This window comes from Oculina patagonica, chromosome 7, assembly GCF_052425735.1.
Source record: "Oculina patagonica isolate OP01 chromosome 7, crgOcupat, whole genome shotgun sequence".
NCBI classification, from domain to species: Eukaryota; Metazoa; Cnidaria; class Anthozoa; order Scleractinia; family Oculinidae; genus Oculina; species Oculina patagonica.
The window spans coordinates 10,733,119-10,755,401 of record NC_135764.1 but is presented as its reverse complement, the minus strand read 5'-3'; the positions used below and the strand labels follow the sequence as shown (position 1 = coordinate 10,755,401).

General features: G+C 39.9%; 2 protein-coding genes across 2 annotated transcripts in view; both read right to left on the bottom strand.

The window, feature by feature from the left end:
• Positions 1–3,700, bottom strand: part of LOC144660674 (uncharacterized) — a 50,113-nt gene extending 46,413 nt beyond the window's left edge. Inside the window, 1 exon segment of the mRNA XM_078521359.1 lies at positions 3,244–3,700. Coding sequence (XP_078377485.1) covers positions 3,244–3,319 — 76 coding nt within the window. The 5' untranslated portion in view covers positions 3,320–3,700.
• A 6,754-nt stretch (positions 3,701–10,454) lies between these two features.
• LOC144660679 (collagen alpha-6(VI) chain-like) overlaps positions 10,455–22,283 on the bottom strand; it is a 25,432-nt gene continuing 13,603 nt past the window's right edge. Inside the window, exons 7-16 of the mRNA XM_078521378.1 lie at positions 21,438–21,998; positions 20,492–20,746; positions 19,524–19,847; positions 18,511–19,080; positions 17,294–17,854; positions 16,207–16,481; positions 15,448–15,733; positions 14,772–15,115; positions 13,840–14,088; positions 10,455–10,550 (exon numbers count right to left, since the gene is read on the bottom strand). Of these exons, the coding sequence (XP_078377504.1) occupies positions 13,846–14,088; positions 14,772–15,115; positions 15,448–15,733; positions 16,207–16,481; positions 17,294–17,854; positions 18,511–19,080; positions 19,524–19,847; positions 20,492–20,746; positions 21,438–21,998 (3,419 nt within the window). The 3' untranslated portion in view covers positions 10,455–10,550; positions 13,840–13,845. The remainder of the gene's footprint in view (positions 10,551–13,839; positions 14,089–14,771; positions 15,116–15,447; positions 15,734–16,206; positions 16,482–17,293; positions 17,855–18,510; positions 19,081–19,523; positions 19,848–20,491; positions 20,747–21,437; positions 21,999–22,283) is intronic.

Sequence of the window (22,283 nt, the reverse complement as noted above, 5' to 3'; positions counted from 1 at the left end):
TCCCGATGAGAGGCAAATAAAGTTTGGTCTTTCCTTTCTATGTAATATCCCTTACAAATCTTTTGTTGTTAAAAAAACCGCCAATTACGACGGTTTTTTAAGTCTGTGGTGTGCTTGAATGTGAGTCAGAGCCGTCGTCCCAAAACTCAACTGGAAAAGCTTCCCGGATGCGAAAAAGTTTCAAGGAAATGTTATGAAAAGTTCTTCAGGCATTTCGAGGTCAATAGCACCCTGTCCTGTCTGCAAGACTGAAAAAAATTCAGTTGCTTTTTCCCATACACAGCACTCTTTGAATTTCACCAGTTTGATAAAACTACTTAATCATAAATTGACAAGCGTATACAAATCAGTTGTCCAGACTGAGAAAAACGTTTGCTTCTTATTTTTTAAGATGGACCGTCTGCTAGTAGCTGAAAACTTGTTTTTGGCCTTTCGAAACAAAACGGCCTTTCATTCAGTATAATTAAAGAGTCACATATTAAATATTGGTGTAAACTGTTCCAGCCCGATGATGCTTCACGAGTGCCATGTTTTCTTTTCAGCGCAGCACTTTTACGATCCTATTTCTAAAGCGGTAAAAATCACTTGAAGAACTTGTTGAGTTATACATTCCGTTCATTATTAATAGGATTATTGTCATTTGCACTAAGGAAACATATAATTCTTCCTAATCCGAACTTAATCCGAGGTTAAATCCTACATGAATCCGTTGCGGTGGCCAAAAAAAATGTTCTAGAACAATCCTAAATTAGCATATTTTGTTGGTTCTTACGAGGCCACGTCTTGTATTTAATAGCGTGGGAGAACTTTCATTCTTCGATGAAGGTTCGGAGGTGTTTTTTTAATCTTCTTACTACATCGAATTAAACTGTTGTGATCTGATTGATTTCTCAGTAATGAGTGATTAAAGGTGATCACCCTGGACCGAGTTCATTTCCTCTTGCGTTTATTAATATATTGTTTTCTCAGTTTTATCACTAAGCATTGGGCTTTATCATAGTTTATAGAGGGAATTGGGTATGAAGATTGACAAAGTTCTTTGTTCTGTGTTTATATTTGCTTTTTTGGCCTCAACCCTGCAGAAATCACAATGGGTGTTTACCTCTGTCTGAGCAACTAACCAATAGAAACCGTTTCGGTTACGTAATCATGCATAGTATTGTCAGGGATGAAAACAAAAACGGACGTGGGCCTTCCAACATAAATCTATGCATCTTTGTTTGCTACTTTGAGGTTTGCCGGGCTTAATGTATGGAGATAAAACAAGACATAAGGCATGTCCACAATGTAATTTTTCTTATCATTTTGACGAAGGCCTGCTTTTGACACAACAAACACAAAAAGACATAATAAACTAGAGCAACATCATCAACTAAAAACAAAAACAAAACAAAATTCAATCGCGTGAGAATTGCATACATCAGACGCAATACAGACTTTTTTATGTCCATACAAGCTTTCTTCACCTCATCATTTAATTTTTTTTTAACTAATTCTATCACGTCTATCAGGTCTGGGATGTGAACTGCTAAAAGAATTTTTACCGTGTCACGAAATAAAACTTAAACGAAATGTACGAAGAGCAATAAGCTGAATAAGCTGGCCTTAACCAAAGCTTGCTCAATCCTCACAGAAAAAAATAAACGAATTGCTTTCCAGACAATTGAACAATTCGTGACTTATACTTAACTCACACCACCAGGATGGACTTTTGACACCACCCAATCGATTCGAGACTAATCAAACCAGTTGTCTCAATTTTAATTAAAACATTTCGTTTTTAAGGTCCATGTGGTATAAATTAAAATCGATACTTTTGAAAGTTGTCTACGCTGAAACGATACAATACAACAGTATGTTGGACTGTATATTGTTACGGTGAGATGCCAAGATTTGTTGTAGAGAACAACATTATCTATGTTACGTTGCTTGCACAAAATTCAGTTTGTGAAATCCAAAACTACGACACCTTTGCAACAAAGAAATTGTAGAAATGTTTTCCGTTGCATTAATGGCCTGCGGAAAGATATAAAAAACGTTCGGTCAATTCTTGAGAGACCGGATTTTAAAATATTCAAAATAAAGACATCGGTTGTCTGGGTTTTGACATCAGTGGCCGCAAGCTGGTAGTTGATTTTTGTCGATTTAAACGAAGCTATACAAAACGCAGAGAACTTCCGTTCATTAATCTTGTACTTGGATACTTAGATATGCTGGACATTTGCAAGTCCCCCCCCCCCCCTACTCCCCCAAACGGGGGTACTCGTGAAAAAAACGTGTCAAAAATACCGAGATTGTCCATTTTGCACCACTCAAAACATTCCGTCCGGTTTTATCTTTGAGTTACTCCCCCGTGGGATTTCCCCATTTATCTGTTTATACAACTTGGAGTTCGCTCTGATAAACATTTCTTTCGATGGAAATAGCTGTCATCACTTTAAGACATATTAGGATACAACGTAGCCACAAAGCATATTTCCAAAAGGAAAGGGTTTTAAAGCAAGTTGGAGGTAATCTTTTGTACCCTGTCACGAGAAAGTGTTTATAACAACGCGTGCCCTTTTTGTCTTCTTTTGATAAACCCAAACAAATGGAAAAACATCTTTAATGTAGATAAACTGTGTTGTAAAAACAAACTGAGAGTTTTGTTTGTTTTTTCGGAAAATATCGCTTTTCGTGAGTAAAGCAGCGTGACAGTAAAAACTAAGCTGGACTTAACGTTTCCGGTTGTAGCAAAACAAGCTTTGTAAATCGCTCCGCTTACAACGTAGTTTTTCTTTATAAATTAGTGAAAGGGCTTAACTACAATAATTGTAAGCTATATACAGATTAAAGAGAAATACACCACAAGAAATATGTAATATCGTGAGTTATTCAAACAATTAATTCCGCTGATAACACGCGGGTTTCAGCTAATGACTCTTTGCCAATTTCAATATCAATGTTGTTCGAGCTCGTGATAAAGTTTAGCGACTTTAGCAGTGTCGAGCAATCATTTTGAAAACATATACCGTACTTTAAAACGGCTTGTAGCCTTGATTTTATGAAGATGGAATAAATAAAAGATCTTCGGTATGCGAAACAAAAACAGAACGAAAAAACTTTACATAGAAGCACAAGGAAGCAAGTTAAGAAATTGCCATCTTCGGTTTCCGAACAACACTAAAACAAAAATGTTCGGCCTTATTTTATAGAAACCCATGAAATAACTAATGGTTGTTCTTATAAGTGTAGGTCACGTACCTTGTGCAACTGCAAAGTGTACAAATATCGCAGCAAATGCCACCGCAGTGGGGAGAAACATCCTCATATCCCTCATGACTCTAAGCTTTCATTACGTGCCGGCCTAAAGCTCGATCCGTTAGACTGCACTGATCCTGTCTGTGCTAAGCGTAGTGGTGAAAGCTGAAAAATCGACGGAGGAAAACGACGACTGAACAACTATTCCAGGTGGGAAGGTATTCAATCAGCTTTTGTCGTGACCGCAATTTGAAAACGATACCGTCGAATCACTCGATGGGAGCTATAAAGTAGCGGAATGGAATGGTGAGTTGCTTGTTGTGGCTACTTTGTTGCGAGTTTACCATACGTTCCTGATAACAACCTTTTATACACCAGAAGGTCACTTTATAAGCAACCGCGCTGGCGAGTGCTGCTCAAATCTCACGCGATGACAACTTGTCACACACCGTTTGGACAGCCTATGCGTTATTGAGGTGTAGCGTGGTTGAATGTGTAAGTCGTTCATCTATTAGGTGTTGATTTTGCACTGTCATCGTCCTCGTGATTAAATTCGCCAGTATTCGCATATATATAACATTGCTGTGTGTGAGTGCAGTTTCATACAGACGTCAAAAGCTCATTTCCCCCCCAAAAACAGTTGTTTAAAAATCTTTCTTTTCGGTATTTGCGACAGGTCCGCCCGGCCTCTTTCTCAAATTAACCTCATCATGTCATTTATTTCTATAACGTACCATGTTTCATTCACATCTTACACCATGTGTGCGATCCCGAATCCCGCTGGTCTCTGAACCCCTGATCCCGGCAGTCTATACATTAAATTTCGATCCCTTATTGGCGTGTAATTGAATCCCACTGGTCTAAGAACCCTTGATCCCGGCAGTACTTACATTAAATTTCGATCTCTTATTGGCGAGTAATTGAAACGCCCGTCGTGTCGGTAATCGATCAAAAGAAACACTAAAGAAACATCTGCTTTGGAGACTTTGTAACACAGTAAAACAGATTCGAGCTGAGAATATCAGTTGACAAATAAAAGCCCAATGATTCAATAAAATTGACGAGAAATTTCATGTTGTTGTTTTCTATCGTTTGCTATCGTGTTTCCAAATCTAGCCTTCGGTGCCCATAAAGAGAGAAAACGGAGGGAGGCGCTCCCTTTCAAGCTTTTACATTCCTATGAGTTTTAACACAAAACATAGTTTACACTCCATAAAGCCTTCTCGCAAAAGCTAGACCAAATTAGCCCCAGCATGGGTGTAAATTCCATTTTAAAAAACGCGAAGATCGCAGCACCTTTAACTTAACACAAGGAGTTGCCGATTGTAAAAGTTGAGTCACTTCTGATCTTTTCTATTGAGTTGCGTGAATACTTTTTGAGCTGCTCAAATGTTTTTTATTTGTTGGGAAAGGGTGAGGCAGAATTCAGTAGGGTGGAAGGAAAAGGACATTTTGAAAGAAGAAAAAATAAGTCTAACAACTCGCTAGTCTAAAATCCCTAGTATTGCCAGTGAATACGTGTAAAGAAAAGAAAACAGCAGTCACTTGAATTTAAATCGACAAGAATTTCTATTCTTTACTTCCTAACAAACGTTTTATAGTCACAGATCGTCGTCATGCGGTCCTTATCACACACTTTTTGTCACATTTTTCTGCTTGCTCCCCTCTTTTTAAGGACATCTGGATCCCCACTGCTCTGTGGTCACTCCCTGGCGAATAATTTCAACGATTCCTCCCCAGGTGTTGTGTACAATTCCAGATCTGACTACAAAGGTCGTTACAAGTTGCCCTAGCAATATATCAAAAACAGGAGAGCGTGTTCAATCCCATTTCCAAACATCCTGAAGAGCGTTGAAAAAACGACGCGCAGCGGAGTATTTTTCACGAGCTTCAAGGTTTGGAAATCTAATGAAACACTGTCTTAAGTGTTTGATATATCTTCTCAATCGAAACTAAAACTCAGGAGTAAATGGAGAAATAAAATCGAAAAACTCCATGCTATTGAAGATCTCATATCCATTCTGATTTCCTTTGTTTTAACTTGATGAATTAGTAATCAGTTTGAGAAGTTATCCCATGAACCCTATTCCAAGACCTTTTCTCCATAGTCCATGTTAAAGTTTGAGCCAGGTCAGTGGAGTTTTTTATTTTTCTTTATAGGAGTCAAAGAAATTTATAGACGAATCACGTTTGGCTTCGTCAACTATTCGGGCGCCCGTAGTTACGGAAGAGAGATTCAGTACGAAAGCATTGGATCGCGTGACTGAGGGTGGTGACTATTTCGTGTATTAATGTTTTGTCGACTGATTTCTGCGACCGGCTTTAGCTGAACATTGTACGTTTTCAAGTAGAACTCTATGCTATAGCCTCGATAACAGTCTGTTTCTGGTCTCTTAAGCCACAAACGTTTTCGTTGAACGCCGGTAACGTTTTTTGATAAGAATAATTTCAGTTCCATTTTTCCTGTTTACTTAATCCACTTAGGCGTGATAATTGGGTATTTTTCTTCTAGAAAAATCATCCCGCAGCCTTTTTTCTAATAAATTGGTACATTAAAAATCAATTGATTGTGAAATGATTTTACCCAGACACAGCAGTGAGCGACATGGCAGTATTTAGTTGCGTGACATACGCATCGCGTGTTTCTTCATAATTAATTTTTTTTTAAGACACGTACGTATTATAATACGTGACCTACCGTGACCTGCCGCTTGCATGCGGTGAATTGAAGAGCAGAACTCCGGTCCTACCCTAGCACGCAATGCTTTACTAAAAAGCTAGACGGTCCGAATGGTAAATAACATTAACGATAAAGTTTTCTTAGCCTGCCCGATTGCAAAAAGCTACCAGACAGCTCAATGACAAGTCGTTGATAAAATCTACTATGAAGTGTTTTTTGCCTATTACCGTTGAGCACCTAATTAAACATTTTGTAATCGTATAATTACTCCTCCGTTAGTAATTCCACACGTGCAAAATCGATAAGATCCGTTTCTCCATCCAAAATAGATCAAATTGTGAGTGTTTTAATAACTTTATTGTTTATTTGAGCTTGTTCATTTATCTTCTTAGTCTTGTCGTGTATTTCTACCGAAATCTGAGAAATTGTTAAAAAAGATCGAAGACCTCCCTTAAGTTGGTATCAATTCCTGTAATCGCTTATAGGAAGTGATTGAGAAAAACAAGAAACCAACACAAACATCACAAATATGCATATGCAACACAAGCCTAAGCCCCTTATTAGGAACGTACAGACTTTACAACATATTCTGAATTAATGGTACGTTCTGGAACAAAATTGTTCTCTCGATCTGTTGATTGTTAGTGTCCGTGTACTCTCAAGTCGGTTCATCAGCTTTTCAGACACAAAAGATGGCAAATTATCAAAAGCACATCGTCATCAACGATTTCGAAATGGGGGGTAACCACGTCAATGGCGCGTCAAAAACGATCCATTTTTTTTGTATTTTTAGCAACACGCCACAATATAGAAAAATGCTGAAATTGCAGTCAGGGATAGGCATAACAAAGTTTTTAAAATGGTCTGACACTGACTGAAATGCTGAACGTTCTATAACAACGTTCAAAAAACTAAAACAAGACGTTTCGACCGAACATCTTCAGTCAGTGTCAGACCAATTTAAAAACTTTGTTATGCCACAATATCTCAAGTCACAAAAGCAATCCATTTCTGTTTGATTTACGGCGATATCAGTGGACTGTTGTAAGTGGATTGTTGCTGCAACAATTTTTCCAGGTGGAAATCCACCTTAGAATTTGGAACTGTAATTTTTAGTTATCTTTACCCCTTTTATTGTAAAATAGTTACTGAAAAGCCCTGTGGGAAGTATTCTATTTAAGTTCTTTTCTATTCTAAAGTTCTATTCTGTTGTGTGTTCATGGGTATGTTGCTCAACTGCAAGAAACCTTCTGCATCAAGTCGCATACAACCAACGAACGCTTATGAATTTTATCCTGCTGTTTTACACTTTAAAATAATACTAGTAGTGGTACTTGTTTGCGGTTCTCACTGGCTGTGAGTCGATTTACTTTTAATCTCTTTTCTGCCCCGTAAACTGAACCCGGCCAGAGTTTTCCAAAAAAAGTTATAAACAATCTGATGTGAATCGGAAGTGATTTAACCTTTGTCCGTTTTCTCGGCCCACAAATGGCATAAACCGCCAAGAGTAACTGAAAAGAGGACATATGTGCATTTGACATACAGTTCAACTAAATTTGTATAGCCCCAACCCTTGCTTGTGTACTGTTTATCTCGGTGAGTTTTTTTAAAAAAACAAACAAATATTTTGATAGGGGCGAACGAAAGTGCTGTGGCATTTACACTCGCCCACGTCATGCAGTATACACATAGTAAGTTAATCGATAGAAAGTCTATTAATCGATTTATTCACTTTTTGCTGCCAGTGGACAATGTTGTTTTGGGATGTCAAGATTCTGGCATACGTACGGGAAGAAACTTAAGGCTGGTTCTCATATAATCGCCCCGATCGTTTCTTTCGCCTCTGTCACCTCAAGAAGTTTTCTTGCGATCGGGGCGATTATATGGGAACATTACACAGGAGATCGCAAACGTCAGCGGCTATTGGGGCGATCACGATCGTTTGGATCGCCTGTGTTCTATCCTTCCAGCTTCTCTCTTCGTTTTTCGCCGTAAAACTGCAATAACTGAGAAGATATGAGGCCACAAGTTTTGCTTTTTAATTAAGGGCAGCCATTGTGTGGGATTTAGGGCTAAATGTTTGTTCTTCGTAGGTCTTCGCTCATACCAGACGATCGGGACAATCATACGAAAACCCCCGCCGGATCGCTTAAAATCGCTTCGATCGCCTACGATCGTCTCAGTATTTGCAAACGAATGATGCGATTGAAATGATCGGGGAGATTATATGAGAACTAGGCTTTAGGAACTAAAATAAAGCTAAACGATGTCTCGATGACTCTTTGTTTTCATCATATTATCAAATTCACACTTAATTCATTTACCATGAAGTGATGGGGATGTCATCTACGTTTCCTGTGCAATTGTATTTTTTTCCAAAAGTACTTGATTAAACTTTTTCTAACTGTTAGCAAAAACATTAATGGATGTAAACGGGAAAAGGCTCAAGGAAAAGCAAAGCGAGGATGTAAGGCAAGCTAGCCCTGTTCTCTCTTTATAACAATAATGAAAGCTAAGAAGTCTTTGAGGCCCGGTAAGGGAGTGGGGGGTTGGGTCGAGTTACTCAGAGAAGGTTGGGTGGGGTGCTCCACTGGGGACTTGGGACCTCTTCCCCGTCTCAGATGAAAAAACCTCAAATTGGCTAGCCAATGGCCATCTCAGACAGGAAGTGAAAAGGATATGTTCATTTTTATATTTTCTCCTCAATACTACAACACCCGCTATTTATTTTCGCACTTTTCAAGACGAGCTGATTTAGTAAGTGAAAAGAATATTTGCCCAAACCCATCTCAGTCTAGAGGCCCAAATTGAAACCCCATCACAGACCTGAAAGATGAAAAATGGAACCCTATCTAGAGGCACATACCCGTATAGCATAAATAAGGTAGTACACCTCCCCTAGGGGCTTTGACCCATGGTGCATCATTCACGCAATGGTCAAATTAACGTTGCAGCGTGCGAGGGGCTACCAAGCCCTAATTTTATAGCTAACGAAATCAAAATGGCGTAAGCACCAGTAACAGGGGCAGTACATGCATATGCATGAGAGAACCAATTCTTCCACCAACCTGAAGGTCGACTTTCGCGTTACTTCGTAAGGTACAATGCTGACACGTTAAAACTGTTGCCTTACGTTATACAGAAGACGGATCTTATTCTAAGCTCAATAATTTATGGGGTAAACGGACGGTCCAATTAAGTGATCGCCCTAAGTACTGCATGTAATGATGCACCAAGTGTTCGTCCCATAAGGACCCTCCATCAAACACACCCAAATCAGCAAAAACTCAGTTTAAGTTTCAATCTGTGAAGATTTAATTTCTTAAAATGTTTTGAATCAGTTATTTCAAAGATACTAAATAATATAAAATAAATTTTGAGAGATTTATACCACGGTGTAAGCCGGTATTTAGCTATGACCAAAGGGGCAACATAGTTCTTTTTCAAAACTTCAGTTGGAATAAAACTGAGTAAACCTGTTCCCAAGAAAACAATAATGGCATTGATTACAAATATAAAAAAAGGCATAACGTTGACTACTTTACCAAACAGATTATTCCTCTATACTGTAAGAGGTCTGGTGTAGACACAATATTCTGCGGGATGTCCACGGCTCTCATGCGAGAGTTAGCTTTTTTCTATATTACTCCAGGTCTCACTTTCTAATAAGCTAGGTCAATAATTGTTTGTGGCATACTTGAATATCTTTTTTAAAAGGGTTACCGGCAGGCTGTAGTAGGCAATTCTCTGACAATTTACTTGAAATATAGTCGATAGAGGCAAATGGATATGAAAACCGGGTAGCAAGTAAAGATACCAAGATGAGCGTTGAAAATTCCACCACCGTGCGAAATCTTTTGCTTTTCACTCACAGATCACGCACTTGTCTGATCTAACGTAACCGAAGATTAGAAGCTCGGACACTCCTTTTGTGCTTTGTACACAATGGAGGCCCAATAAAGCAAAGAATTTTTCCTGGGCTTCACTGTCTACAGAAGAAACGATACAAAAGACACATATGGACTAAGGGCAGGGGAAGGGGAGTTGGTTACAGATGATCAAAACTAAACAATGTTTAAAACGACTACTTTATTCCTATCGGGTCGAGAGAAATTAAGTAACTTTGATTCTTACGAAACATGTTTTCTTTTTTCAGTGATCTTAACTTGCGTACAGGGTGTTGTCGAGAGTTAAAGGTGGCGGCCTGTGTTAAAATAAGTACTTGGCCTTAAATGTACCTTCAGTTAAAAGAAGAAATAAAAATGCGTTCTGGGTTACTAATGTCCAGGATTGAACGCATGTATTGTTTAATAACTAATTTATATAACTTCTGACTGGTTTATTGGTCATTTTCACATTTTATATTTGACAGGCTCTTCTTGCGTTTTGGAGAACTCTTTTCAATGAGGACACTTTCTGATGCCTATTATAAAGAGCTGCATTTCATTAGCGTTCAATCCTGGACATATCTGAAATGAATTATTTTATTAACATTTTTATCATTTGCAGCTCGTAATTAAAGTACAGTCAGCTATTCTAGTATAACTTATTTTAATAGCACAACCTAGCCCCTTTAACAAGCTGCTCAAATCAACCAGTTTCTTCCGTCCATCTTCTATTTTCGTGTGCCCTGTAAGACGTTAAGGAAAAACAGAAACCATTAGAGCGTATGATTATTTATTTATACATTTTTAAAAACGACAGTATGTGTGTACTACATGGCGCTTTTTTCAAATAGCAGAACCAGTTTTGAGTATTTAGCAACAACACGAAAAATGATTAAGTCCTCTCAACTAGAAACATGGAAGCCCTACACATTGGGTGGGAAAAGCCCTCATTGAACAACTTAATCATACGAAATGAAGTGTGAAGTGTTGTGTCAATTTATCACTTACCATGTTCTTTTCGATTCTCGCTTTACGTTCTTTAGTCTTTCTTACGTTTTCAACACTAGTGTATTTTACTCATTCATCTCCATCTTGTAATGCAGTAATTTAATTCTATTTTCGATGTGTTAATATCAGACAGACAAGCGGTCTTACTGAAGTCCAAACTGTCAATTGATGCAGGCCAATGGAAAAATGCTTTTCAAATTTTTCAAAAACCGCGTTTTTCATTCTTACGATTAACTCGCTGTACACCCAATAACATCTTAACTCAACTTTTCTTAACTTTCCTTAACTTTTCGCTTAGCTTTTTTCAACATTTATGAAGCACTCATTAGCCGATGTGTAAACCAAGTTCGACATGTTGCCTTCTTGCTTTCAAGCTTCTTAAAAATGTAGCTTCATTTCTTACGCTGAGGACAGACAGAGAGACAGGATCAGATTCGCCGACGAAAGGATGTACCTACCCCTGGGGCTAGTAATTACCAAACTATTAATAGCAGAGATTGAACTAGAAAAATTCTTTTAAGAACATTCATTAAGGTCTGAGTAAGCGGCTCAATACTAGCACTGCGACGCCTGTCTTTTCTATCAAAGATAAATCGTCTTTTTCAAGGTTGATATGATGCCGAATTCTTTGAAATTATGCCAATGTCTTGGTACAACACGAAATTGTTGTAAAGCTTTTCAAAATATAAAACCATTCGTTAATTTTGGGAAACATTTTCTGCACGGATTATAAAAAGTTTCAAGCAAATGCAATGTTTAAAAACAGCGCTCCTTTAATTGAAAGTACCTTTTCGTGAGCAGCTGTTATCACGATTTCCTTTAACGCCTGTGAAATCACTGTATGCTGGGTACACCGTCTTAAAATAACCTTATCCCTCAACACTGTGATGTTTCGTTAAATTTATTTAAAGGATGATGTCCTTAACATGCGCTAAAAACCTCCTTTAAAAATTGACATGCTGTGCCAAGAATCGAAGAAATAAGCCATTTTAACTGCATGTTGGGAAAATATCCATACATTTTCAATGAATATCATTTTGGTTAGACCAAAGGAAGCAACTCTCAGACTAGCGGCTTCCGGCGAGATTGGTGATTTTCGAAAATATCAAAGTAATAAAAAGAAGCATAGCAAATAACGAAGTAATAACGAGAAGGTCTATTTACTTAGTTGGACGGCAAACTTTAATTCATTTACAATTAGCTTTGATTGCCCTTCTACGATGTTTACACTTGAGATTAAATAGAATTGAAAAATATTGTCCTTTAATAAAGGACCCTAGTCATTCACGCCTTTGTTTTTGTTGTCATACTGGTTTGTCAGTATTATATTTCACACGAAGCGTGTCTGAACGAAAGGGATGGCTGTAAAACTGTTTAAGGTAATTTAACAGATTTCCAGTGACAAAACTTGCGGTGATGCAATAAGATTTCACTTCACTTCACAATTTTCAAAATGTCGATGGTATGGATTTGACGAATTTCAAGGCGTGGTTGACTAGGGTCTTTTACAAGGAGGAAAATCCTCCTTTTGGACAAAAAGTGACCCATTTTAACCGATGTCTTTATATGTTGGAAAAATGTGCACACAAGTCAATTTGGTGGGCTTCGATAACTTCTCAGTCATAACGAAGTAATTAAAAGGAACCAAAGAGGAAGTCAAACAAAATGGTCCATTTGTTCAGTTCGATGTCTGACTATGAGTTTACAAGTAACTGAACCATGATTGTCCTCTTACAACGTTTACAATTTAGCTTAGAAATTCTTCATTTAATGTCCCAAAATATGGAAAAGCCAAATGTTAGTTATCAATAGCGTGCGACAAATAAAAAATCTGAGTCTCGACGGGAATCGAACCCGTGACCTTCTGAACAATCGTCGGATAAAAATAGTTCCGAAAAAACCAGCAATACCGCATATTACTTCTAAAAGCTTGTAAACGGTAATTATGTTCCTTTAACCTATCCTGTCCTGTGCTACCCCGTCAATCGAGAACGGCTTTTAGTCGATTAAAATAAAAAAGGTAAAAATAGAATCCTAATGAAAAAGCAAGCAAAGCGAGAAACTACTAAACCATGATGAAGCCATCAAAAAGCAATCATTTTTTCAAACAGCTTTTCTTTCAGATTAAAACATAACCGCACGTTTTAAAGTGCAAAAACACATGGCGTATAACATATTGCGAGGTATTATTATGTATGTAAGGGAGAGAATGACTCTGGAAAGCGATACAATATACTCATTAATGAAAAAGGTATCATGTTTGATTTATTAGTTCTGTACCCTTTTCAGTCACAATGACAAATTCAACGCTGATTAGTAAAGGAACCCCTATGGAACGTTTGCTTTATAAGCCTTAGATGAAGATTTTGAATTGCACTTTACTCCACTCCACTCGGCTGTATAAATTTCACTTGTTTATTTTTGTTTCGTCTTTGCTTTACTTTCCTTCTCGTATGGATCAGTCTAGTCTTTTTTCAAACCGTCCTCGCTATTTATGGGAGGCGCGGTGGCCTAATTGTTAGCGCACTCGCCTCCGAGTCGAACGGCCCGGGTTCGAGGCCTGGCCGGGGCGCTGTGTTGCTTTCTTGGGCAAGACACTTTACTCTCACAGTACCTCTCTCCACCCAGGTGTATAAATGGGTAGCGGCGAACTTACTGCTGGGGGGTAACCCTTCGATGGACTAGCATCCCATCCAGGGTGGAGTAGCAATACTCCTAGTCGCTTAATGCTACGGAAACCGGGATAAGCTCCGGCCTATTTATGTATTGGGTTGCACCTTCTCATGTCGCACATCTCCGGCACTACGATGGCAACAATGTCACGCTAAAGTCTTCATTCTTCCTGATAGCACGACAGTAGTGTAACGTAACGCCTTCTCATTGCAGTTTTAACACGAGAACGTACAACCTGGAAATCAATCTACTGAGCCACGAGCAATGATCCGGTCATGAAAAGATCCCAATATTTCAGATCATTACATTATAAGATTATTACATTTTCATGCAAGTCAGTCAAGAACTTACCCATTTCTAAACCACACAGGCCTTGGACACGAGCTCCCTTTGAAGTCTGTCAATATTGTCAATTTCTTGTTCCGAGAGAATGCGATCAATGCTTCCCGTGACCACCTTCAAGTCCTTGGTGTTAACATTTTCTCCGAAGCTAACAGCTAGGACTTTAACTCGCTGAGCCTGGAGGGGCTTTACGGCGGTGGCCAGCGGGTAGTACCCGGGATCCTTGGACTGACGCCCGTCTGAGACGAGGACTAAAACCTGGGAGGTGCAATTTCGCACAAAAAAGAAAGAAAAATAAGTCAAGGAAAGTTGCTTTAGGTGGCTCACAATGGTTTAGATCTTACATCTTTGGCATTCTATTACAGCTAGCCCAATTCTGCGGCTAACAAACGTTTACCTTAAATCAGTTAAGCTCTTACCAGAAAACAGAGGCCAATCCAAATGACGCCAAAATGCATTGCCATGGCAACATGAAAAGACGTATTTTTGACCGTTCTAGTCTAATAACTTAAAAATACTTGGTGTTTTTGATATATTTTAGTCTAATCGAATGTTGTCGGGTGTTCTCCTACGGGCTTGCACATTTTTTTTCGTAAAGCAAGATGTTGGGAGAAAATAGCGAATTTCTAGTACAGTATCGACTATCCACTTTTATTAAAAACTAGCAATGGTATATTGCAATCCCTGAGTTTTTATTGGTTAACAGGCAATTGTATATGGCTCATATACCATTGACCACAAATATGGTTAGTAAACGTGTCAACGGGAACAGCCAGGGAGCTCATATATAACTGTAATTATGTGGGTGTTTTTAACAAAACAATTATTCCACTCGCGCTTGTTCGATATGAGATAGATATAGACAACTCAGCGCTATGCACCTCGTTGGGTATTTACTATCATATCCAACGCGTGTTAAAGATTGTGTTTCTCTTACTCACCCTGGAAACGCCACTTCTCCTGTTAGTAAAGAAGTCCTGTGATGCCGCCCGCAAAGCCAGGTCTATTCTCGATCTTCCTCCCTGGAATGGAGCTTCGTCTACTGTCGTTTGGAACTGGTCAATTGTCATCCGTCCGTAGTCGCCAAAATCGACAAATAGTTTTGGTGTATCACTGAACACCATAAGACCCAGTCTGGTGTCAGGCGATGAAGCTGCGATGCGCCTGGATACTAGCTTCACGAAATTCTTCTCTCTAGAGAAGGTGTCCAATCCCACGCTCCCGGACGCGTCTATTACAAATCCCACATCAAGGGTCTCTTTACATGGAGCAGTTATGGTGAAATCTTTTGAATAAAAAAAAATCACGTCAGTGCAACTACGAGGATAACTCAAAAGGATGTTATTATAAATGTGAGTTTTTTTGACACAAGGATGTTTGTTAGTTGTGTACGAACACTCATCTTTCTTTTTTGTGTGCTAAAGCGGTCAGTCAGTCAGTCAGGGAGGGAGGGAGGGAGGGGGTCGGGCGGTCGGGCGGTCGGGCGGTCAGTCAGTCAGTCAGTCAGTCAGTCAGTCAGTCAGTCAGTCAGTCAGTCAGTCAGTCAGTCAGTCAGTCAAGCCAGTCAGTCAGTCCGTAAGTCAGTTAGTCAGTTATAAACAACTTTGAATATTTTACCTATGAGCTGTGCGATTGATTCCACTTGACGCAGCAAATCTGCAAAGCCTGTTACTGTAACAATGTGTTCAGAATTTTGTACCATGGAGACAAGTTCTTGTCTGTTCAGCCTGTTTCCAATTCCCACTACATATACGGTAATGCCGAGGGCTTGAAGGGGTCTGACTGCATTGCGTAGCAACGACAGTGAACTTGAAGAGTACTGTTGTCCCTCTACAAGGACGACAACGAATTTTGGTAATGCTTGGGGTGATTTCTGAAGAGTTTCTCCAGCTAATGACAATGCCTTGAAAGGAAAAAAATATATAAAACGATTAAATTCTATCTTTCCTTGTAAACAAGAAGCAAAATTATAAATTTATTTTTCTGGTCAAATGATACATTCAGCTCTTCGGTGTCTGCACTTTGAGTATACCACGGCCCAGGGAGATGGAGCTTCTCCCGGTTTATGTAGCCTAACCGACCAGGAGTATTGCCACTCCCTCCAGAATCGGACGCTTGTCCATTGCAAGCTACCTACTCCCCTGCCCTCCCCCAGCATTTCACCATAACAGTTCCCTGCTTCCCATTGTAAACCTTTGACTAAAAAGGGCATTGTGAGAGTAAAGTTTACACAATGACCTCAGTAAGCGCTCGAACACGGTCTACTCCATCATAAGTCAAACACGCTTACTATAATGCCACTGAAGAGAGCAAGCAAGCAATTATCATCCACAGACGTGCAATTTTTATCTGTACTTATGCCAGTCAACTGTTTACCTTATGGAGTACACGTCCACCACGTTGGAATGTAAGGCCATCAAGCAAGGAGTAAAATTCCGGGAGGTTCTTGTAGTCATCTAGTCCTACACTCAACTGTGGTTCGTCCCCATACAAAATGACTCCAGCACGTGTTCCAGTCGGGGACACATTAAGACGTTTTGCTATTGACTTGATGAAGTCAATCTGGCCTGCAAACTCGCTGTTACTGCGATATGCTGAAGAGTCGACGAGGAACAGGCCGTGTCTTACTTTCTCTGGGGGTTGTGTTCCGACTGTTTCGAAAACAAAATACCTCCGAGAATATAGAAAAACTAGCACCGTCACAGAATAAACAACTTAAAAGTGACGTGTCATCTCATGCATTCAAGTATTCATCAGTTTACCCAATATATTGTGTTGAGAAGAAGCTCTCGCAAGAACTCACACAAATGGCTCGCAATCCTTCGAGAGAACAATAGAAAAATCAACACGAACAATGCCTCTTGTTCCCAAAACAACAGCAACTGCTGCACTAAAGGACCAGTAGAAGAGCCGCCACACTACAAGCTTAAAACGAACAGTCAGCTCTCGCCTTCGGACACTAAAGATATTGCAGAGACTCATATACGATAAAATTAATACCCGGTGAAGAGGTTGCTGCAAATCTCCCATGAGGACTCTGCTATAACGAAACATGACCCCCAGCGGCCGCAAAACAACTTCAGAGGTTATTACAGACAAGTGAATTAAAGAGCAAGCCCTAAAGAGAAAAATATCACAACTATAATTTGTTGAGAGGGATCTAATCGTCTTCTCGCTTCTAATTAGGAGTAAGTTGGTATTCCGCAAATGAAGAATGGCCAAGTGTTTGCTGAAGAATGGAAAGCCGCGTCGTTCAAAGCCGTTATTTCTGTACCGTCAGCTTTCCAACCAACTGGTCAACAAATTTTTCCAAAGAATGCCAACGAACCGTATTTGGTAAATAAAAAATACTAACTTCTTCTTGCAGCTTGTACATATTCGTGTGTTTTCATCTGGATGTTTATTGGAAGCAAATCGACAAACATTCCAGAATATTTTCTAAGAGGTTTGAATGTAGACTTACCGGAAATTATATGTTCAAAGACAAATGGAACTTGCCGAACCAAACCGCTAAACGTTCTGGAGAAAAACAGGTCGCCAGGTCCTGAAGTTATTTTACTAAGTTCTTGCATTGATACATTTCCTCCAGCTCCAATGACATTGATTGTCACACCGAACTGATGCAAAGGTTTGGCGGACACATCCAACGGGTCGCGTCCAAGAGGTTGCTTGCCATCTGTAAGTACGACTAGAATCTTGTTAACGTTTTGTCTTGCCTTGGAAAGGATTCTTGCGGCAAAGATCAAAGCCTTGTCCAGTCGCTTAGGACCTGCTATGTAAGGCACGACGTCAACGCCTCGTGAAAACGACTGAATGTTGGCGTATTCTTCAAACCGAATGCTTAGAGTTGGAGTGTTACCGAACGTTACAACACCGACGCGTGACTTGTCAGGAGAGATATCAAGCGTGCGAGCGAATGCCTTGACGAAGTCAAGTTCTCTGAGGAACTTCTCCTTGCTGATACTCTGGGAGGAGTCCACCAGGAACAGAACATCAGCTTTAAAGTCCCTTGGTAATGGAGTACCTGTGAAAGAGAAAAGAGATCAATGTCTTTGTAATTCGTAGTCAAACTAAACTGCTTTTCGTTTTCAGACTTTTTAAAGACAGATAGACGGACCACGCCCACTATCCACACTACTGTGTGACAGAAAAGATGGCAAGAAGAAGTGTACATGCAAACTGAAACAGACACTATTAGTTTAAAAAGAAATTGTTATCAGGTGCCCGTCGGCTGGCAAGGAAACACTTGCTTCAAAAGTAAACCATCTTTTAGTTACCATCTTCTAGTTACAATAGCTTAGGACACTGGTTTCGAAGATTAACACTTGCTTAGTTACGGTTATAGTCTAGTAATATGTTTCAGTAGTTGAATGGTCCCTCCTGTATGAAAACCATTAACTCTAAAACCTTTCTTTTAAAGTGTTTGGCCAAAATGAGCCTTGACAAAATGAAGAAGGTATGGTGGAATTGTTGATTTAAGAAATTAGACGTCATTGTGAAGTTCGAACTATTGTGCTGAGAGGAAAAATCTAAATGCCCTTTTCTTTTCTTTCCAATGGTATCGACACATTGCCAGTTGTCTTGGGAAATGGAATAGAGTGTAACTCGAGAGTAGCTTTGCTAATCAAGCGTTAACTCCGAATATGCCTACAAATAAATAAACATACAAAGATGCCGTACCTGTTTGGGAAGCCATGTAAACCACAAACAAAGGAGCTTGTTGCTTCAATTCAGCCGGAAGAGGCCGGAACACATCTCTGTCGTGCTCCGCCATTGAGCGCAGTTCTTTTTCGTCTGGTCTAGAACCGATGCCTACCACAAACACACGTGCACTGGAGTCAAGGAGTGGCTGAGCAGCCCTGTCGAGCGGTGTAGAAAACGGTGTCGAGGCTTGACGTCCAGCTGTCAGAAGGATGACATAAGTTGGGACTTCCGGTCGAACAGTTTCTCGCACTTTGTTGGCTTCCTTGAGGGCTGTATCCATGCGCCTACTACCGCCAACAAACTGAATGTTTTCGATGCCCCTTACCAGATTAACAACATTATCAAAGGTGTTGAAGTTAATGACGGAACTAACAGTTGAACTGTATCTTATGACCGCCGCTCGGGATTTGTTTGCTGCAATCTGGAATTTTCCCACGATGGACTTGATAAATTCTTTTTGCTGCTCAAAGAGTTCGGTTGTGACGTCATTAGACGAGTCCAGTAGGAAAATCAACTCTGCTCTGTGAATGAGAGGTAATTTCTCTCCTAGATCGTAAACAAAATAAACTGTAAATTGTACTGCACTGATCATGAATGATTTGATATTATATCACGGTTTGACATTTGTTTCACTGCTGTTTAGGTTGGTATATGAACAAGCTTATCGTGCCTTCTCAAGTAAGTTTATCTAGTTTTATAACGTTTTTAATGACACAACAAGCTACAAAAATGAAGACGCAGTTTTCATGGTCGGCGTGGGCTTAGAAATGAAGATGGTTTCTTTACCATACGTATTTAAGCATACCCATTTCACATTTGGCACGCAATGAAACTCAAGCTTGGCTAGGTACTATGTAAGATTACCTTTATTTGAATTAAACAGTTATGTCAATGAAGGAGTTAGAAGAGATAGTCACACTTGTCTCATATAAAAAAATATGGCTACTAGTGTCCTCTTACACAAAGTACAAAATGATTTGCCCTCCTACCTCTATTAGCATCCTGCCTCAGTTGCCTGGACAACAAGTGTACATTGACAATGACTTCGTCTGGTGTTGGGATAATCTCCACAGCTTTTGGATTCTTTGTGATGAGGTTCAGTTCCCGGATGTCGGGTTCTTTCCCGATACCAATAACAAGTACATTGGCGTTAGCGTCGCGTAATGGTTGTGAGGCCTCGTCCAGTGGAGTCATACCAAACACTTGAGCCTGCAGTCCGGTGGTTATCAAAACTACTATCTTGGCAGCGGTCGGTCTCGATTGCGACAACTGTTGAGCCGCGGCGGCCAGAGCTAGATCGATTCGTCTTATGCCTTTCACAAAAAGTAAGTGGATTAGATCAGTGTTGTTGCTCTTTCTGGAATTACAAGTAGTCATAAAAAGTACATTGTAAAAATAAAGGGAATCTTTGAGGTAGTAAATCAAGTAGTAGTTGCAAAAAGCAGCTGAAAGAGTCAGAGACATTAACGGGATTCAAACCTTTGCGAATCTTTTTCCAATTGAGCTATGCATTAAGGTGCTTGAAGAAGGTCAATGGTTTGTTTTGCGGATAAACTTTGAAAGGAAAAGTGATCCTTGCAGTTGCAAGCTAAAGAGCCCCCCTCACCCCCCCCCCCCCCCCCCAAAAAAAAACAAAAAAAAAAAAATATTCCTTAAATTATTTTCATTGATATATCATCACAAAAGCAAGGGAGTTAACACACATCCGAGATCCAAAACTAACTCAATTCTTGTTGTTGAAAGAGTTAGCAAGCAGGGTTTGAAAAAGGTGGGTTTATTTTGGGGTTTAATTTCATCATATGGGATTTTTTTTAAGGTTGTTTGATCACTGCCCCATTCGCACATTACCCTTGCACTTCTATAACGAAGCCCTCGGTAAAATTAACGAACGATATTCCTCGCCCCATAATAGTAAAATATAATTATGGAAAACACGCATACACAAAACAATTCACACCTCTTAGATAGGTTGCCCTGTCGACCGCTTCTTCAAATCTTTGCAGGGTGGTGTAAGAATTTAGGTCTGCCAATACAGTTGTTGAAGAACTGTACAGCACCAGGCTTGCACGAAACGTGTCTGCTGAATTACCCAGGCTCCTCGTTATTGACTTAATGAGGCCTTTTTGACTCTGAAAGAACCTTGAGCTGTCGGCTGTGGAGGCGTCCATCAAAAATACTACGTCAGCATTCACCCGTTTCCTGCTGGTGATGCCTTCAGCAAAGATAAGAAAAGAGCGCAATGTCTCTTTGTGAATAATAATGCCAATAAAACTAAATGAAATGAGATCTTACCATCTGAAAAGCTTCTTTACTAAGGTTACCAAGATAGTCAATCCGAAAACAGCCAAACCTCTGACTGTCATGCTTTTAAGCTGAGCGGCACTGAAATGGCATTTCTCTTAGTGCCATTTTCGTTCTAATTGGGCAACATTTTGGTCAGTATGTTTGAGACACGGTTCGGATTTTGGCAAGACACAGTCGAACGAACTACTCTTGACGAAGGTTTTTGACTTCTAAGTTCCTTTTTGTACCCTATTACATTCGTACAGACTCCTAGGTAAACATGATATATATCATAGCATTCTGGATCAAGGTCGCTTACTGAAATTTGTTGACTTAAAAGTTGCCATTCTTGAAACGAGCTCATTTTTACTTTGTGTGAAATAAAGGGTCTGATCTTCCTCCGAGTTTAATTTCTTTAAACTCGGTTTATCTGGCAGGAGCGGACTATAGAAGGTTTACCACTTTAAATATAGTCTGTTTCAGAATCACATATTGTGGTAAATAGGCGATGGTTACCCATTATTTTTTCTCGTTCTTCCTTTTCGTTTTACCCGTTCCTTTAAAATCTGAGCGTCTGTAACAGTGTAAATGTTAATATCTACATCGTGTCTTAAGGTTACCTTCCTCTATTCCCCGTGTCACTTGAGACAGAACATCGTTAAGCGAATCAAACGAGGACACGTCAGATACATGCGCGGTAGAGTCCTCCACCAAGACTTCAAAGTACTTCCGGTCGAGGTCATTGGCAATGGAAACAACGTAGAACATTGCGCCAATTGAGTGAAGTGGAACTGCGGACTCCGCTAGGGGCGGAGCATTCAGAGGCTGCCGGCCAGTCGTTAACAAAACTACCATTTTGGGAACGGAGGGCCGAGAGTCTCTAAAAACTTGAGCAGCAGTTTCGAAGGCTTTGTCTATTCTGCGGGCTCCGCCTACGGAAGATACACGGTCTACTAACGTCTCAAACGCTGGTAAGTTACTGTAGCTGTCAAAATCAATTGCCAGTGTGGAGCTTGAACCGAAGGCGATGAGAGCAGCTCGAGATTTCCCTGGTGATACATTGAACCGTTTGGCAAGTACCTTGACGAATTCTTTTTCTTTGTTAAAGTTGAGTGAGTTGACTCCATCGGACGCGTCCACAAGGAAGACAATATCTGCGAAGTTATCTGGACTCAGTGACGCTGGAAATAAAATGAACATACTGAATATTTGTTGAAGAATAAAGCGTGTTGGAAAATGATGTACGTGCTTGCTTCTGCAGTCTTAAGTAAAATCGTAAACTGTGATTGCTACTCTGTTTATAGGAGGTAAGCGTGGCCGAGTGGGTTAGGGCGCTGGTGTTGTAATGCGGAGGTCCCCGGTTCAAGACCTGTCCCTGCTACGTGCACTAGCTGGATCTATTTCTCGGTTGTCCCGAGTTCAAGTCCTCTATCACGCTTTGTATATAGCCAACTGGTCTGCCTCCT